General features: G+C 39.5%; 1 protein-coding gene across 3 annotated transcripts in view; it reads left to right on the top strand.

Annotated features, from left to right (window-relative positions):
• APOOL (apolipoprotein O like) overlaps window positions 1-11,556 on the top strand; it is a 73,689-nt gene extending 62,133 nt beyond the window's left edge. For all 3 annotated transcript variants that reach the window (XM_056124155.1, XM_056124157.1, XM_056124156.1), the window contains one exon: window positions 10,990-11,556. In XM_056124155.1, the coding sequence (XP_055980130.1) occupies window positions 10,990-11,078 (89 nt within the window). In that variant the 3' untranslated portion in view covers window positions 11,079-11,556. The remainder of the gene's footprint in view (window positions 1-10,989) is intronic.
• The last annotated feature ends 6,245 nt before the right edge of the window (window positions 11,557-17,801 follow it).

Raw genomic sequence — 17,801 nt, 5'->3', positions numbered from 1 at the left:
GAAATTAACAGTGTTAAATGAAGTTCAGGGGATAGAGATTTTATTTTGTTTTGGGGCCACACCAGGCAATGCTCAGTAGTTACTCCTGACTCCGCACTTAAGAATCACCTCCATTTACATCATGGCTTGGAGGCCAGCCACACACGCCAAGGGAAAAGGCAGCTCAGAGAGAGAAGGGAGCACCAAATAAAGGATGTTGGGAGGATTCTCCCAGGATGGGAGAAGCATGCTGAAAGTAGACTATAGACCAAACATGATTGCCACTCAATGCCTCTTTTGCAAACCACAGCACCCAAAAGGAGAGAGAGAACAAAAGCAAATTCCCTGCCATAGAGGCAGGGTGGGACAGGGGGGATTGGGGGGGATGGATACTGGGATCTGTGGTAGTGGAAAATGGGCACCGGTGGAGGGATAGGTACTTGATCATTGTATAATTGAAACCCAAGCACAAAAATTTGTAACTCTAGAACTGTACCTCATGGTGTTTCACTAATAAAAATTTTTTAAAAAAAGAATCACCTCCAGGCAGTGCAACGGGAACTATCTGGGATGCCAAGGATTGAAACTGGGTAGGCCACTTGAAAGGTAAGCTCCTTGGCTGCTTATACTATTCAACTCCATCAAGGATGGATATTTTAGAAGGTTTTTAATTTTTTTATTTAATTTGAGAACTGATTTACAAGACTATTGGATCACTGATAGTTAACTTTTAGGCATATAATATATCAACACCATTCCTACCACCAAGAAGATAAAGAGCCCTTGAATCATTAACCAGATTAAGAAATTTCCAAGTTGAATGATGCGATCCTGATTTACTCCATAATATATTATGTGGATCTTTCTTTAAAGACAAAAATCAGATAACATAGGCTAGGTAGATCTGATCCGGAGGGGGATTCATATAATACTTGGTTGTTTTTCTCCAAAAAAGAAATTTAGTCTGAGAATTATAAGGCAGAATTTTCAGAAGTGAAGTCTCTACTAGCAGGTAGATTATAGGTAAAGAGTGATAGGGGATTTTGATGTATATTCCTCGCCGCCAGGACCCCTTGGAGGGGAGCGAGTTGAGCTTTCCTCCCCGCCCCGACCAGGGCTCCGGCAGCCAAAGACCTCCAGGACCAGCCACCACCATGCTGAGACCACTCTCCACACACATGAAGGTACTGGCAGAGGGACAAAGTCACACGGGTTCCAGGGCCGAGATCTCCAAGCCTACTCGGATTTGGGCCGAGCATCCTCCACCCAGATCCTCCAAATTCCAGTCGGCGGGGGTCACACCCACCAACTGGCCCCCTGGTGCCGAGTAATCCCATCAACGGCCAAGACTCAGAGACTATAAAAACCAGCTCCCGGAAGAGAACAGTGCAGTCCCGGAAGAGAACAGGGCCCCTTGAAGGGGAGCGGGTTGAGCTTTCCTCCCCGCCCCGACCACGGCATTCGCGGCCGCTTGACATCCTATTATGACACCTTATTATCATTCCTACTTTGGACAAACTGGCAGGCTACCGAATGTAGCCTGCCCACACGGCAGAGTCTGGCAAACTCCCCATGGCGTACCCAATATGCCAAATACCAGTAACAATGATGGGTCTCATTCTCCTAAAGAGCCTTGAATATAATCTCAGGGCTAGGATGAAGGAGACGTTACTGGGGCCTGCTCAAGCAATCGATTCCTCTAGCTTATAATGTTTCTGAAATGTTGTGGATAAATTAAAAATTTGAAAACCTGTGGCTGGTGAAATATTATAGCAGGCAAGGTACTTGTCTTGACATAACTGACCAGGGTTTAATCCCCAGGGATATATTTCCAGAAGTGGTATTGCTGTGTCATATGGAAGCTCAATTTCTAATTTTTTGAGAATCGTCCATATTGTTTTCCAAGTAGGCTAGGTCAGTCAGCATTCCTACCAACAATGAAGTTGAGTCCCTTTCTCCCCGCATCTGTATCAGCATTGGTTGTTTAATTCTTTTGCATGTGTGCCAGTGTCTGTAGTGTAACATATCTACTGGTTGTTTTGGTTTGTATCTCCCTGATGATTAATGACAGAGCATTTTTGACAAAGTTTCTGTTCATTTCTTCTCATTTTTGAAGGGATTGGATGTCTTTTTCTTGTAAAGTTCTACCAGTGGCTTATATATATCTTGGATACTAACTCCTTATCAGATGGGTATTGAATAAATAAGTTTTCCCATCCAGGAGCTGTCTTTGTATCTTGGTTACTCTTCCTTTTGAGGTGCAGACATTTCTTAGTGTAGCCTCATTTTTTAAATATTTGCTTCCACTTGTTTGGTTAGTGGCCTTTTATCTTTGAAGATGTCTTTAGCTTCAGCGTCATAGAGGATTCTGCCTAACGTTTTCCTCCAGGTACCTTATGGATTCAGGTCTGATTTTCAGGTTTTTAATCCATTTTGATCTGACTTTTGTGCATGGCGTTAGAAAGAGGTCTGAGTTCATTTTTTGCATGTAGTTGCCCAGTTTTCCTAGCACCACTTGTTGAAGAAGCTTTCTTGTTCCACTTCATAGTTCTTCCTCTTTTATCAAAGATTAAATGATCATACATTTGAGGGTCTGTGTTAGGGTATTCAGTTCTATACCATTTATCTGCAGGTCTGTCTTTATTCCAGTACTATGCTGTTTTAATCACTACTGCTTTGTAGTACAGTTTGAAGTTGTGGAAGGTGATTTCCCCACATCTTTTGTTTTCCCAAGGATTCTGTCAGATATTTGTGGGGGGTTATTATTTCATATGAATTACAGGACTGTTTGAGCTATTTCTTTGAAAAACCTTTTGGGTATCCATATAGGGACTGCATTGAATCTGTATTAAACCTGCATTGAATACTTTGGGGAATATTCCCATTTTGACAAGGTTAATCTTCCCAATCTACAAGGAAGGGTGTGTGTCTCCATTTCCTCCTGTCCTTTTATTCCTTGAAGTTTCTTTGTATATGTCCCCTTCACTACTTTAGTTAAGCTGATTCTAAGCTAGTTGATTTTTTAGGGCACAAATGTGAACAGGATTTTTTAAACTATGTCTTTCATTAATTATTTGTATGTAGCAGTGGAGTTTTGGGTATTAATATTCTAACCTGCCACTTTACTGTAAAAACCCATTCTTTCTAGGAGATTTCATGTAGAGTCTTTAGGATTTTCTTAGTATTGTATCATCTGTAAATAGTGAAAGCTTGACTTCTTTCCGATCTGGATGCCATTGATATCTTTTCTTGCCTAACATCTATGGCAAGTACTTCCAGTACTGTAGTACTATATTGAATGAGTTGTAAGAGTTTCTTGTGCTTGATCTTAATGGGAAGTGTTTCAGCTTTTTTACATTGAGAATAATGCTTGATGTGGGGTTGTGGTAGATGTTGTTGACTATATGGCAACTACTTCTAGTACTATAGTACTATATTGAATTTGAATGGTAAAAGTATCTTGTGCTTGGTCTAAGAGAAAAGTGTTTTAACACGTTTCCATTGAGAATAATGCTTGCTGTGTGGTTGTGGTATATAGTGTTGACTCTATTGAGGAAAGTTCCTCAAAAACTCCCATTTTTGAGAATCGGTGCTGGAGCTTCTCAAATGCTTTCTCGGTATCTATTGATATAACTGTGTTTTTTAGTTTTCATTGATATGCTGTATTATGTTGCTTAATTTGCAAATTTAAGCCATTCTTAAAATGCACCCAGGGAGTAACTTTACTTGGTTGTGGACTTTGATCTTTTTGATGACTTGTTGATTTCTACTTGCATAATTTTGTTGAGTATCTTTGCATCTGTGTTTAACAGGGACATGGGCAGTAATTCTCTTTTTTGTGGTGTCTCTGTCTGGTTTTGGTATCAGCGTGATACTTACCTCGGAGGTCTGTTTGGGAGTGTTTCTGTTTCTTTAATGTCCTGGAAAATTTTGGAAAGGATTGACAGTTGGACCTCTTCAAAGGTTTGAAAGAATTTGCTAGTGACTCCACCTGGGCCTTGATTTTTCCCCCACATTTTATTTAAACACTGTGATTCACAAAGTTTTTCATGATGATTTGTTACAGGAATCCAATATTCCAAAACCAGTCCTACCACCACTGTTACCTTACCTTCATCACTGTCTCCAGTTTCACAACCACCCCTCAAACCTGTACCCCTACTAGGCCCACCATGATTTATTTTATATTGTTTGTTACCAGTAAATGACTAACAGAATGATAAAAAATATTTCCTTAGAAAAAATGCTGAAAATTATTGTATCTCATCATGGTTACATTAAGTTCCTATCTGAGGAATTACTAAAATGTTTCAATTAAGCCTGTTGTATTAATTACTTTGTTAATCAAGATTGGTTGGTTTCCACATTACATCTCATCCAGTTTTGGTATACTAACTACTGGACTGCCAGTGTTGTAAAGTTCAGAGATGTTTCATTGCAGGTTCGTGTTCCAGAAAATCCAGAATTTTAAACTGGATATTCCAGCAGGAGTTGAATTTTTAACTGGACTGTGAGAAATTTTCATGGCTTGTTGATCTCCTTTGAGATTTATAAGTCTCTAGAGAGTTGGGGGAAGACTTTTGATAACCATTTTAATTTCCTCAATAATGATAGGTGTGTTCATATATTCCCAATCTAGTTTCAACCTTGGGAGGTTATAGGAATCCAGAAATTTAATTCTTCTTGGTACTCTTGTGTCATGATATAAAGATTCTCAAAGTAATCTTTAATGTTATGTCCTTTGAATTTCTGTGGTTTCTGTCTTTTGTTCATTCCTGATTTGGTTTATTAGGATTCTCTCTCTCATTGGTAAGTCTTGCTAGTAGTTTACTGATCTTGTTCATTTTTCCAAAGAACTAGCTCCTTGTTTCATTGATCTTTTGGATTGGTTTTCTGATTCCTGTTCATTAATTTCTGCTCTAAGTTTTATTTTCTTCCTCCTTGCTGGTATGGGCTCCTTTTGTTGGCCATTTTCCAAGCTGAGAAGACAAATTTGGGCATGACGGGTGGGAGAGGCTTCCTTCCTGAAGAATGCTTAAACTTACTTATAGCAAAGTGCTCCACAGGTTCTGGTAGGTCATATCCTTATTCTGTTGGTTTCCAGGAATATTTTCTTTTTTTTAATATTTATCAGTGAAACACCATGAGGTACAGTTGAAGACTTACAAATTTTTGTGCTTGGGTTTCAATTATAAAATGATCGAGTACCCATCCCTCCACCAGTGCCCATTTCCATCACTACTGATCTCAGTATCCTTCCCACCCCCATCCCCCCGTCCCACCCTGCCTCTGTGGCAGGACATTCCCTTTTGTTCTCTCTATCCTTTAGAGTGCTGTGGTTTGCATTGAGTGGCAATCATGTTCGCTCTATAGTCTACTTACAGTATGCATCTCCCATCCTGGTAGGATCCTCCCAACACCTTTATTTGGCACTCCCTTCTCTATCTGAGCTGCCTTTTCCCCCTAGCATGTGTGGCTGGCCTCCAGCTATGGAGTGAACCTCCTGGTACTTATCTTGGCTATTCTTGGGTGTTACTCTCCTATTTTGTTACTTTATGTTCCTCGGATGAATGCAATCTTTCTATGTCTGTCCCTCATTTCTGACTCATTTCGCTTAGCATGATACTTTCCATGTGGTACCATTTGTATGTAAATTTTATGACTTCATCTTTTCTAAGAGCTACAAAGTACTCCATTATGTAGATGTATCAAAGTTTCTTTAACCAGTCATCTGTTCTAGGGCACTCAGGGTTTTTTTTCCAATTCTGGCTATTGTAAACAGTGCTGTAATGAACAAACAAGTGCAGATGTCACTTTGACTATATTTTTTGACTCTCTGGAATATATTTCCAAAGTGGTATTGCTGGATCAAATAGGAGCTCAATTTCTAATTTTTTGAGAATCATCCATACTGTTTTCCAAAAGGGCTGAACCAGTCAGCATTCCCACCAGCAGTGAAGGAGGGTCCCTTTCTCACCACATCCGAGGCAGCATTGGTTGTTTTTGTTCTTTTGGATATGGGCCAGTCTCTGTGGTGTGAAATGATATCTCATTGTGGTTTTGATCTGCATCTCCCTGATGATTAATGATGTAGAGCATTTTCTCATGTGCCTTTTAGCCATTCGGATTTCTTCTTTGAGAAAGTTTCTGTTCATTTTGTCACCCCTTGTTTTGATGGGGTTGGATGTTTTCTTCTTGGGGAGTTCAACCAGAACTTTGTATATCCTTGATATCAACCCCATGTCACATGTGTATTTGGCGAATATCCTTTCCCATTCTGTAGACTGTCTGTATTTTGGTCACTGTTTCTTTTGAGATGCAGAAGCGTCTTAATTTAAGATAGTCCCACTGAACATGTTTGCCACTCAAAGCCTCTTTTGCAGACCACAACACCCAAAAGGAGAGAGAGAACACAAGGGATTGCCCTGCCACAGAGGCAGGGTGGGATGGGAGGGATGGGGGTGGGAGGGATATTATCCATGATGGTGGAAAATGGGCACTGGTGGAGGGATGGGTATTTGATCATTGTATAATCGAAACCCAAGCACAAAAAATTGTAAATCTACAACTGTACCTAATGGTGTTTCACTAATAATAATAAAAAAGAGAGTTCCATTTGTCTATCTCTGTTTTTACTTGCTTGGCCAGTGGTGTGACATCTTTGAAGATACCATTAGCTTCAGTGTCATGGAGGGTTTTGCCCACTTTGTCTCAATGTACCTTATGGATTCCAGTCTAATTTTGAGATCTCTAATCCATTTTGATCTTACTCTTGTACATAGTGTTAGGCTGAGATCTGAGCCCACTTTTTTTTGCATGTAGCTGTCCAATTTTGCCAGCATAATTTATTAAAGACGCTCTCCTTGCTCCACTTCACATTTCTTGCTCCCTTGTCAAAGATTACATGATCATATGTTTGGGGGGAGATGTCAGTATATTCAAACCTGTTCCATTGTTCTGCAGTTCTGCCTTTGTTCCAGTACCATGCTGTTTTAATTATTACTGCTTTGTAGTAGAGTTTGAAGTTAGGGAGGTTGATTCCTCCCATTTTCTTTTTCCCAAGAATTGCTTTAGCTATTCGTGGGGGCATATTGTTCCATATAAATTTCAGGAGTGTTTGTTCCATTTCAGGAGTGAAAGTTCCAGCTAAGAGGGCAACTTATGGTTACCCTACTTATAGTTCCTATGTGATATGTAGGGGGAGAATAACTCGCTAACGCAGCTGCGGCACCGGGAAGGGGTCCTGCCGCTGGGGGGCGGGTACCTGGATGAATGAGCAGAGGGTGTCGAGATGGCTCAGCTTTGGGTGCACGCGGTGTGCCTCAATTCCCGTGCCCTGCACAGCAAGGATGAAAACCGGCCGTTCTCAGGGGATCTAGTTTGACGTGCAGCCCTGGGAAATGGTCCTGCCATCATGCGGAGACCTGGATGAATGACAGTTTCCAGGAATCTTTTTTTTTTAATTTATTTATTGAATCACCATGAGAACAGTCACAAAGCCTTTCAGTTCAAGTCTCGGTTGGTCATACAATGATCAAACACCCGTCCCTTCACCAGTGCACATTTTCCACCACCACGAACCCCAGTATACCCCCCTCCCCCCACCCTACCCCCAGCCTGTGTTGCAGATTTCCACTTTATCTCTCTCTACATTGATCACATTCAATAATATTACGACAAAAGACCCAACATTGTTATTTGGAATTTTCCCCAACATTCAAACCTGCCACAAGGACATCATTAGATAACTTTTTTTCTATTGCTGATTATGAAGAGCATATGATGTCATGTGGCAACAATAGCAGCCACATGAATTTGGATTTCTGATATTTTAGTAATAAACCTAGAGGTATTACTGCCAGAAGCCCCTGGATTCCGAGATTGGTATGTGTGACTTCCAGCAATCTTTTGATTGCATCATTTATCTCCTCTCTAATCCACTGGCTGGTCACTAGCTGGATGTTTAATTTCCAGGTGTTTGATTTGATTCTCCATTTCTGTAGGTGATTAATTTCTACTTTCAGGGCCTTATGTTCTGAAAAGAGAATTAATACCATTTCTGTACTCTTAGTTTTATGGAACTGTGATTTGTGGCCCAGCATGTGGCCTCTCTTAAAGGATGTCCTGCAAGTACTGGAGAAGCATATGCATTCAGCTTTGGGGAATGAAAGCCCTGTATGCGTGTGTATGTATTTCTATCTATCTATAAGTGAAATATTATATATATTATATACTAGCCCCCTCTCTTTCATTTATCCCTGGGTATAATATTCTTATTGAGGCCTTCATTTCACTGTTTTTAAAACTATATCCCACTATTGACTTTGGACTCAGAGGCTTTCATTTGATAGGTCTGCTGTAAATCTAAGAATGATCCTTTGTATGTAAATTCTTTCTTTGGTCTTACTGCTTTCAGTATTGTATCTCGATCTATGTTTTTCTTCGTTCGTATTAGGATATGTCATGAAGTCTTTTAATTAGGGTCTCTTTTAGCTGGTACCCTTTAGGCTTGTTGTATCTGGATGCCTGCATTCTGTAGCTCGGGTAACTTTTCATCAGTGATGTCTTTGAGTGTTACTTCCTCATTGGGGTTGCCTTCCTGTCCCTCTGGACTTTGATGATTCTTATGCTGTGCCACTTGATTTTATCTCATAGTTCTCATTATCCCTTGCATTATTTTCAGGCCTTTTTTCATCTTCTTTTGTTGCCTGGAATCTTTCTGCAGCTCATCTTCTACTTCACTGAGTCTGTCTTCAACTGTTGTCATTCTTTGAAGGCATCCATTAAGTTTTTTGTTTCATGTGGTTATTCCCTGTTGAGGTTTCAGAGCTCCTATTTTTATCTATTCTTTGTGGTGGTGTTCTGTGCTGTTTCCCCATGTTGTCTGTGGTAATAAGAAGGGGTTCTTTCCAATATACCAATACACTATCAGCGACCCCCCCCCCATCATTGCCATGGAGCATTCTGGGAGGAGCTAGGTTAGTGGTGGTCTCTTCTTTCTCCCTCAGGGATATTTCCTTCCAATTTGGTGTTCCTGTGTAATTGTGTGAAATCTTTTGCTCTCATTTAGGGAATATGTTCTTTGGCCTGAACTTACTGTTTCTTTTTATTAGGTTTGTATTGTTTATTGTGACTCACCATTACTTTTGTGGGTTTTGAGAAAATGTTGATTGGAATAGGATCTAATGCACTATTGGCCTAATGTTTTTAGGCTAGCCAGCCTGCACTGGTGAGAGTTCTGTTTAAGAACCAATTTGTGAATTTTATGGAATACAGTGGGGAAGATTTTATTGGTGGGTCACTCACTCAAACAACCATGCCCACCTATGATCTGACCTGTTGGAGGAGCCAGGCATTAGGAGCGTGCAGCATCCATCTCAGTGTGTGGGTTTGAAATTACCTCCATTTTGCTGGCATGCACGATAAATCTTCTAGCAGACTCTTGTGTCTTTCTTTAGCTCCTAGAAGCTTGGAAAACCATGCCTACTACTAGTCTGCAGTTTCTCTATCTCACTAAATTAAAATTTTCTTATTTGTAAAAGTGGGTGATATAAAGACCCACTTCATCTTGCAATTGTGAGATAATGTATGTAAATAGCATATTTTGTCAGCCATGCAATCCATTTGTCAAAATCATCATTTATCAAGATCACCCACACAATGCCAAATCCAAGATTTGATTGATTGTAAATCCCCTTCTTATGCAATCCATTTTATGCAATCATCCATGTGGTTGATTTATTCTCACTTCCTTTGAATAATCTCTTCATGTGGTCAGTAAGATAAAACCTGATTTGATATCTCATACTTTATTGATTAGCTCTTCATTTTTAGTCTTCTTGGCAATGTTAATTTAATCATCTTTCCCTCAAAAACTCAGTATTTCCAAAGGATTATTTCTTAGACCTCTTCTCCAATACTCCAGATTATTTTATATAATCCCCTAGTTTAAAATTCCATAGGCTAGAATCATGAAGTTAAAAACCAGTCCAGGGTTTAATAAACTCTACGAACTAATATTTCTAGCTGCTTATTCAATATCTATACTCGCATATTTCATTAGTGATATAAATTTAGCACATCTAAAACATAACACTTCATTTTCCACCTAGCAAGTGAATAGTGACAAAGGACAGGATGTGGGTAGCATGGTTGGGAGACACTTAGAGAAAAATCTCTACCGAGTGTGTTTTTTTTTTTTTGAGGGACACAGTTGACTAGAATGTACAAATATAGTTCAGCATGTTTTTATTATCTCAGTATATGTGAACTCAATTCCTTCAGTTTTTCAACTTAAGCTCTTATATAACATATTCAGTCCCTTAGGAAATCCTATCCATTTTATGTTCAGAAGTTATCTGGGATCCAGTCCACTACTGCTACCCTAATTAAAGGATATTGGCACTTCTCCAAAACTTCTCGACACGGCTTCTGCATTTCTTCCCTTATAGTCTCCTCTCCCAATGGTGTAGAGTAATTATTTTAAAATATAGCTTCATGTCATTCCTCTGCCCAAAACTATGCAGCAACTTATTTAACTTAAAGAGAAATCTTACCATGGCTCTTTGTGCCCTCTGTTATGTTTCTGATCATGTCTGCTATCACTATCACTGTACCCATCATCACATTTTACTTAATCAGTTCTAGCCATTATTGGTCATTTTGTACTTCCTTAGATAATGTCTTAGTTATGTTATGATTACTTCTGTTGGCTCACTCTGTATGGTGTTTCCTTCAGATACAGTCTCACTGACTTTAGTCTTTGCCCAGATACCACATTTCCAGGAGACTTCTATTTTAAAATCAGATCTCTCTAGACCTATATATGCCCCTCCCTGTTTTTCTCCATTAAACTACCATATATTATGTCTTTTACTTAATTTTTCTGTTTCACCCAACTTTAATGTTATGCCCATGCTAGCTGAGACTTTCTTATGTGTCTTGCTGTTGCATTTCCAGTACCAATTTATTGCATGAATAATCTGTACTTTTATTTTGATACTTTATCAGGTGCTGCACAGTTCGTGCCTGACCCCAAGCTCATGGATCATGGGCAGTCCCATCCAGAAGATGTAGATATGTACAGCACAAGAAGCTGAAATAGTCTGGATAGAAAACCACAAGATGTGTGAAGTTGCAGATACTGATGAAAAAATCATGTTGCAGGTAGCTGTAATGAATAGTATAATTTAAACCAAATGTTCCTTTGCATCTGCTAATAAATATGTAGTATGTGTGACTAATTACATGAGTGACTAAAACACAAGCTGAATAAAATCTAAACACATTAAATTATGATAATGGCAGAGGAAGAAGTATAAGATAGAGTTGATGGCTTTTATGGATATTTAAAAAATAGTAAATACATTTTGCAACAATGAGCCTGAATTATGTATATACAGATATATGTGTGTATACATATATGTGTATGTTTGTATTTCTTTAGATTTTCTAGATTAATGTTTCCTAAATTTGAAGACATCTGGACATATAGTAGAAGGATTCATTTCTTGATATATGTGCCCTTTTTCATGATTCAGTGGTAGAATAAAATATCTCTATTTTGTGTCTCCTGGACCTGGCTTTGTCTATTTATTTCCCTTAGTTTTAACACTATTAAATGTCAAAAACACCCGTAAGTATTAAAGAGGACCATGTGCTCCTTAATAATCCTTCTGCTGGTCCCTAGGTAGTTTCTTATTCTGTTACCCAGGAGAGATATTATAAGTCTTTTATTCTCAAACCTCCAATAATGATTATATCCCCTATCAAGAGCTTCTTAAACACTTTTTACTAGCAACCCCTTTTCACCTGTTAAAAGTTTTTGTGAGGGATGTGAGGGGCTGGAGTGATAGCAAAGCGGGTAAGGCGTTTGCCTTGCACGTGGAGACCCAGGTTCGATTCCCAGCATCCCATATGGTCCCCTGAGCACCACCAGGAGTAATTCCTGAGTGCAGAGCCAGCAGTAACCCCTGTGTATTGCCGGGTGTGATCCAAAAAGAAAAAAAAACTTTATGTGACCCTGGGCTTGTAGGTATACAAACAAAACATTCATCATGCTGCCCCTATATTAAATTATTTGGTGCCCTGTGATTCAGTTTAAGAAACTTGATATAGTGCTGAAGAGATAGTTAAAGGGGTAAGTCACTTGCCTTGCATGTTGATCCTGATTGTATCTTTAGCAACATTATGGTCTCTGAGCACTACCAAATAAGATCCAGGAGCCCAGAGTCAGGCATAACCCCTGAGTATTGCTGGGTATGGTCCAAAAAGCTAAAACAAAAAGCAGCAGCACATTTATATCAAAGAGAAAAAAGGTGTTTAGACATGAGCAACACTCCCAATATCTCATGTAACTTCAAAGTTTGCCCCCGTTTAGCTTTGTGTCCCCCTTTTCTAAGTCTAATGATTTGTGTCCCTGATTTTATTCCTTCTCTTGTTATAGAAACCTACTATGTTTAATATAGCTTTTTCCTCTTTTCACTCACTTTTTTCTTTAGCTTATAAATGACATCAGATCTTTTCCTTGCCTGCCTTTCTCTTGAGCTATCTTTTCGTTCTATTTCTAAGATGAGCACATGTCATTTTTAAAAAACCTAAAATCAAAAGTAGCTTTCTTTCTTCCTCACTTTTTAAAATATTTATTAGTAAAACACCATGAGGTACAGTTGTAGATTTACAAATTTTTGTGCGTGGGTTTCAGTTATACAATGATCCAGTACCCATCCCACCGCCAGTGCCCATTCTCCATCATTTAAATTTTTTTTATTTTTGTTAGTGAAAACACCACGAGGAACTGTTGTAGATTTACAGATTTTTGTGCTTGGGTTTCAATTTTACAATGATCAAACACCCATCCCTCCACCAATGCCCATGTTCCACCACCACGGATCCCAGTATCCCTCCCATCCCCCATCCCCCCATCACATACTGCCTCTGTGGCAAGGTATTCCCTTTTGTTCTCTCTCTCCTTTTGGGTGCTGTGGTTTGCAAAAGAGGCATTGAGTGGCAATCATGTTTGCTCTATAGTCTACTTTCAGCATGCTTCTCCCATCCTGAGAGGATCCTCCCAACACCCTTTATTAGGTGCTCCTTTCTTGATCTGAGCTCTCTTTTCCCCTAGAGTGTGTGGCTAGCCTCCAAGCCAGGCAGTTAACCTCCTGGTACTTATCTCAATGGGTGTTGGGTGGTAGACTCCTATTTTGATACTTTAGGTTCCCCAGATGAATGCAATCTTTCTATGTCTGTCCCTCTATTTCTGACTCATTTTGCTTAGCATGATACTTTCCATGGAGTACCACTTGTATGTAAATTTAATGACTTCATCCTTTCTAACAGCTACATAGTTCTCCACTCTGTAGAAGTGCCAAAGTTTCTTTAACCAGCATCTGTTTTCGGGCACTCGGGTTTTTTCCAGATTCTGGTTATTGTAAATAGTGCTGCAATGAAAAAACAAGTGCAGATATCAGTTCAACTATACTTTTTTGCCTCTCTGGAATATATTCCCAGGAGTGGTATTGCTGGGTCAAATGGGAGCTCAATTTCTAATTTTTTGAGAATTGTCCATACTGTTTTCCAGAAGGGTTTAACCAGCCGGCATTCCCACCAGCAGTGAAGGAGGGTCCCTTTCTCGCCACATCCGCACCAGCACTGATTGCTTTTGTTCTTTTGGATGTGGGCCAGTCTCTGTGGTGTGAAATGATACCTCATTTTTGTTTTGGTCTGCATCTCTCTGATGATTAATGATGTAGAGCATTTTCTCATGTGCCTTTTAGCCATTCGGATTTCTTCTTTGAGAAAGTTTCTGTTCATTTTGTTGCCCATTTTTGAGCACTGCCATGAGTAATTCCTGAGTTCAGAGCCAGGAGGAACCCCTGAGCATCACCGGGTGTGACCCACAAAAGAAAAAAAAAAGGCGAGAGGCCATGCAAACTTCAAAATACTCAATAAAGAGTGAAGTTCCTAAGATCTTCAGAGTGTTCAAATCACTGAAAATCTTTGGAAGTGGAAAAACATTCCATATTTATAGATTACAAGAATCAATATTGTCAAAATACACCATCTTACAAAAACTACTATACAGATTCCATGCAATCCCTCTCCAAATGCAGAAAACATTCTTAAAGGACTTAGCACTATCATTCTAAAGTTTGTGTGGAATCATAAAAGACATGCATAGCTAAAACCATACTAAAAAACAAAAAGCTGGGAGGCTTCTCCATTCCTAACTTGAATCTATGCTTATAAAGCAATAATAATCAAAACGGTATGGTACTGGAATAATAAAAAAGACTTTCTGTGAGGCACATCTCGCGGAAACAAAGCTGAACGGCTCCGGGCACTCTCTCCTCATTCGACAGGTACTGCTCAGCACCCAGGGCCAGGGACTCTTTCTGGGCATGTGCAGCTAGCTTGATCCCCGAGAACAGCTGTTTTTTCCCCCTGGATCTGCACAGGATGGGGAACTGACCCACATCTCACGGAAACAAAGCTGAAAGGAGCTGGGCATTCTCTCCTCATTCAAACAGGTACTGCCCGGGGCTCAGCGCAGGGACCCATTCTGGAGCTGCGACCACTAACATGGCCGCGAATTATTCTCCCACTACATATCCCATAGGAACCATAAGTTACCCTCTTAAATGGAACATTCTCTACGTTAGCTCAACCACTAGAAAAACATTAGCCAATAACTCTTTAAGCCTATCTCAACTCACTCTGCATATCAAGCAGAATAGTAACAGTGAACGTGAAGGACTAAACCACACTGGTCACAATGGTAAAGCAACGCAAAAGCCTACCAAACTTTCTTATTGAAGAGGCTAGCCCAGAAGACACCAACAGTACTGTATTGTTAGACAACCTCTCTGACAAGCAATTCAGAAGGGAGATACTTAGGATGCTTAGGGAACTAAAAGAAACAATGGAAAGCAATGCCAATAAAAGACAAGAGGATTTGAAGGCAGAAATGAGGAAAATGCAAACGGAAATGTCAGACATGAAAAACCTGGTAGGCGAATTGAAGAACTCAGTGTAAGGCCTCAGCAGCACAGTAACAGCTGCTGAGAACAGAATCAGGGAGCTCGAAGATAAAGTACAGAGACTCTCCAGAAAAGGGCAGAAAATGGAAAAGAGACTCACAATTCGGGAACAGGTGGCAAGAGAAGATTGTGATGAAGCCAAGATGGTAACATAAGAATTATTGGAGACCCAGAGGGACAGGAAGAAAACCTTGATGAAGAAGAACTGTCAAAGACATCATTGCTACAACGTGTCCTGAGCTGAAGAAAACTTATGACCACATTCAGGAGGCCCTAAGGGTACCAGCTTGAAAAAATCCGAATAAAAATACCCCAAGACACATATTGATCAAAATGACCAAAACCTTAGAGACAAAATTCTGAAAGCAGCAAGATCGATGAAAGAAATCTCCTACAAAGGAGCATCCTTAAAATTCACAGCTGATTTTTCTGATCAAACCCTCATGGCCCGAAAACAGTGGTGGGATGTAGTGAAAAAACTCAATGAAATAAATGCCTCTCCAAAAATACTTTACACAGCGAGACTCTCATTCATAACAGAAGGAACAACACACAGTTTCACAGACAAACAACAGCTCAGGAACTTCATAGACTCAAAACCATGGTTACAAGAACAACTAAATGGACTACTTTAAGGCAAAACAGGGCCATCAAATACAACAAATTTCAACAGAACAATGGGGAAAAAACCCATAACAATAATCTCTCTCAATGTCAATGGGCTAAACGCACCAATTAAAAGACTCAGAGTGGGAGGATACATTAGAAATTGAACCGAACATTCTGCTGCCTGCAAGAAACACATCTCAATAGTAAAAGAAAACACAGGCTCAGAGTCAAAGACTGGAAAACAATCCTACAGGAAACAGCTCCCATAAAAAAGTTGGGGTAGCCATCCTAATATCAGATGACATCGATTTTAGAGTGAAGAAGGTAACAAGAGACAGTGAAGGCCATTTCTTACTGATCAAAGGTTCTGTAAAACAGGAAGAACTTACAATAATAAATGTATATGCACCTAATGAGGGACCAGCAAAGTACTTAAAACAACTACTCATAGATTTGGAGAAAGACATCAATAGCAACACAATGCTAGTGGGAGACTTCAACACTGCTTTATCACCTCTTGATAGATCAACCAGACTCAAGCTAAATAAGGACATACTGCATCTGAGGGAAACAATGGAAGAAAGGGACCTAGTAGATATATACAGGACACTTCATCCTCAAAAAGCTGAATACACATTCTTCTCAAGCATACATGGAACATTTTCGAAGATAGACCACATGCTGAGCCACAAAACCTACCTTCATAAATTTAAGAAGATAGAGATTGTATCAACAATCTTCTCAGACCATAATGCACTGAAATTAGAAGTAAATCACACACAAAAACAGAAAACTAAATCAAACACCTGGAAATAAAGCAGTGCACTCTTGAACAACGAGTGGCTTAGAAAGGAAATCAAAGAGGAAATCAAAAGATTCCTAGAAACGAATGAAAATGAGGTCACGAGTTACCAAAACTTATGGGACACAGCAAAAGCTGTCTTAAGAGGAAAGTTTATATCTCTACAAGCATTTCTCAGAAAGAAGGAGCGAGCCCACATAAATAACCTAACCTCACAGCTTAAGAGCTTGGAGAAGGACCAAAAAAAGGAGCACAACCGGAACAGGAGGAAGGAAATAATAAAACTCAGAGCAGAGATTAACGAGATGGAAACCCAAAAAACAATCCGAAAGATCAATGAAACCAAGAGCTGTTTCTTCGAGAAAATTAACAAGATCGATAAGCCTCTAGCAAAACTCACAAAGAAAGGGAGGGAGAAAACCTTAATAAACCGAATCAGAAATGAAAAGGGGGTCATTACAACAGAAACTACAGAAATTCAAAGGATCCCCAGGGAGTACTTTGAGAAGCTCTATGCCACGAACGATCAAAACCTTGAGGAAATAGATAAATTTCTAGACTCCTACAGACTCCCAAGGCTGAACCAAGAAGACCTGGAATACGTGAACAGACTTATCACCATAAAGAACATTGAAATGGTAATAAAAAGTCTCCCCAAGCACAAAAGTTCTGGCCCGGATGGATTCACTAGTGAATTCTTCGAAATATTTAAAGAGGATTTACTCCCAATCATCTTTAAGCTTTTCCACGAAATTGAAATATCAAAAACACTACCGAAGAGTTTCTACGAAGCAAATATTAACCTGAAACCAAAAGCAGACAGAGATATCATAAAGAAAGAAAATTACAGGGCTATATCCCTGATGAACACAGATGCAAAGATCCTAAACAAACTATTAGCAAATAGAACCCAACAACTCATCAAAAAGACCATACACCATGCCCAAGTAGGATTCATCCCAGGGATGCAAGGATGGTTTAACGTTTGGAAATCAATCAACATAAGCCATCATATCAACAAAAGAAAAGATAAAAACCATATGATCAGATCAATAGATGTAGAGAAAGCATTTGACAAGATCCAGCACCCCTTTATGATGAAAACCCTAGCCAAAATGGTTATACAGGGGAATTTCCTCAACATAATTAAAGCCATCTAGCACAAGCCTACATCAGGAATAATCCTCAATGGGGAAAAACTGAGAGCCTTCCCTCTAAGATCAGGGATGAGACATGGATGCCCACTCTCTCCACTGCTGTTCAATATAGTACTCGAAGTACTTGAAATAGCGATTAGGCAAGAAAAAGATATTAAGGGCATTCAGGTAGGAAAGGAAGAAATCAAGCTCTCACTATTCACAGATGATATGATA

Source organism: Sorex fumeus, unplaced genomic scaffold (assembly GCF_029834395.1).
Source record: "Sorex fumeus unplaced genomic scaffold, SorFum_2.1 ptg000050l, whole genome shotgun sequence".
Lineage (NCBI taxonomy): Eukaryota > Metazoa > Chordata > Mammalia > Eulipotyphla > Soricidae > Sorex > Sorex fumeus.
This window is presented reverse-complemented; position numbering and strand designations above follow the sequence as displayed.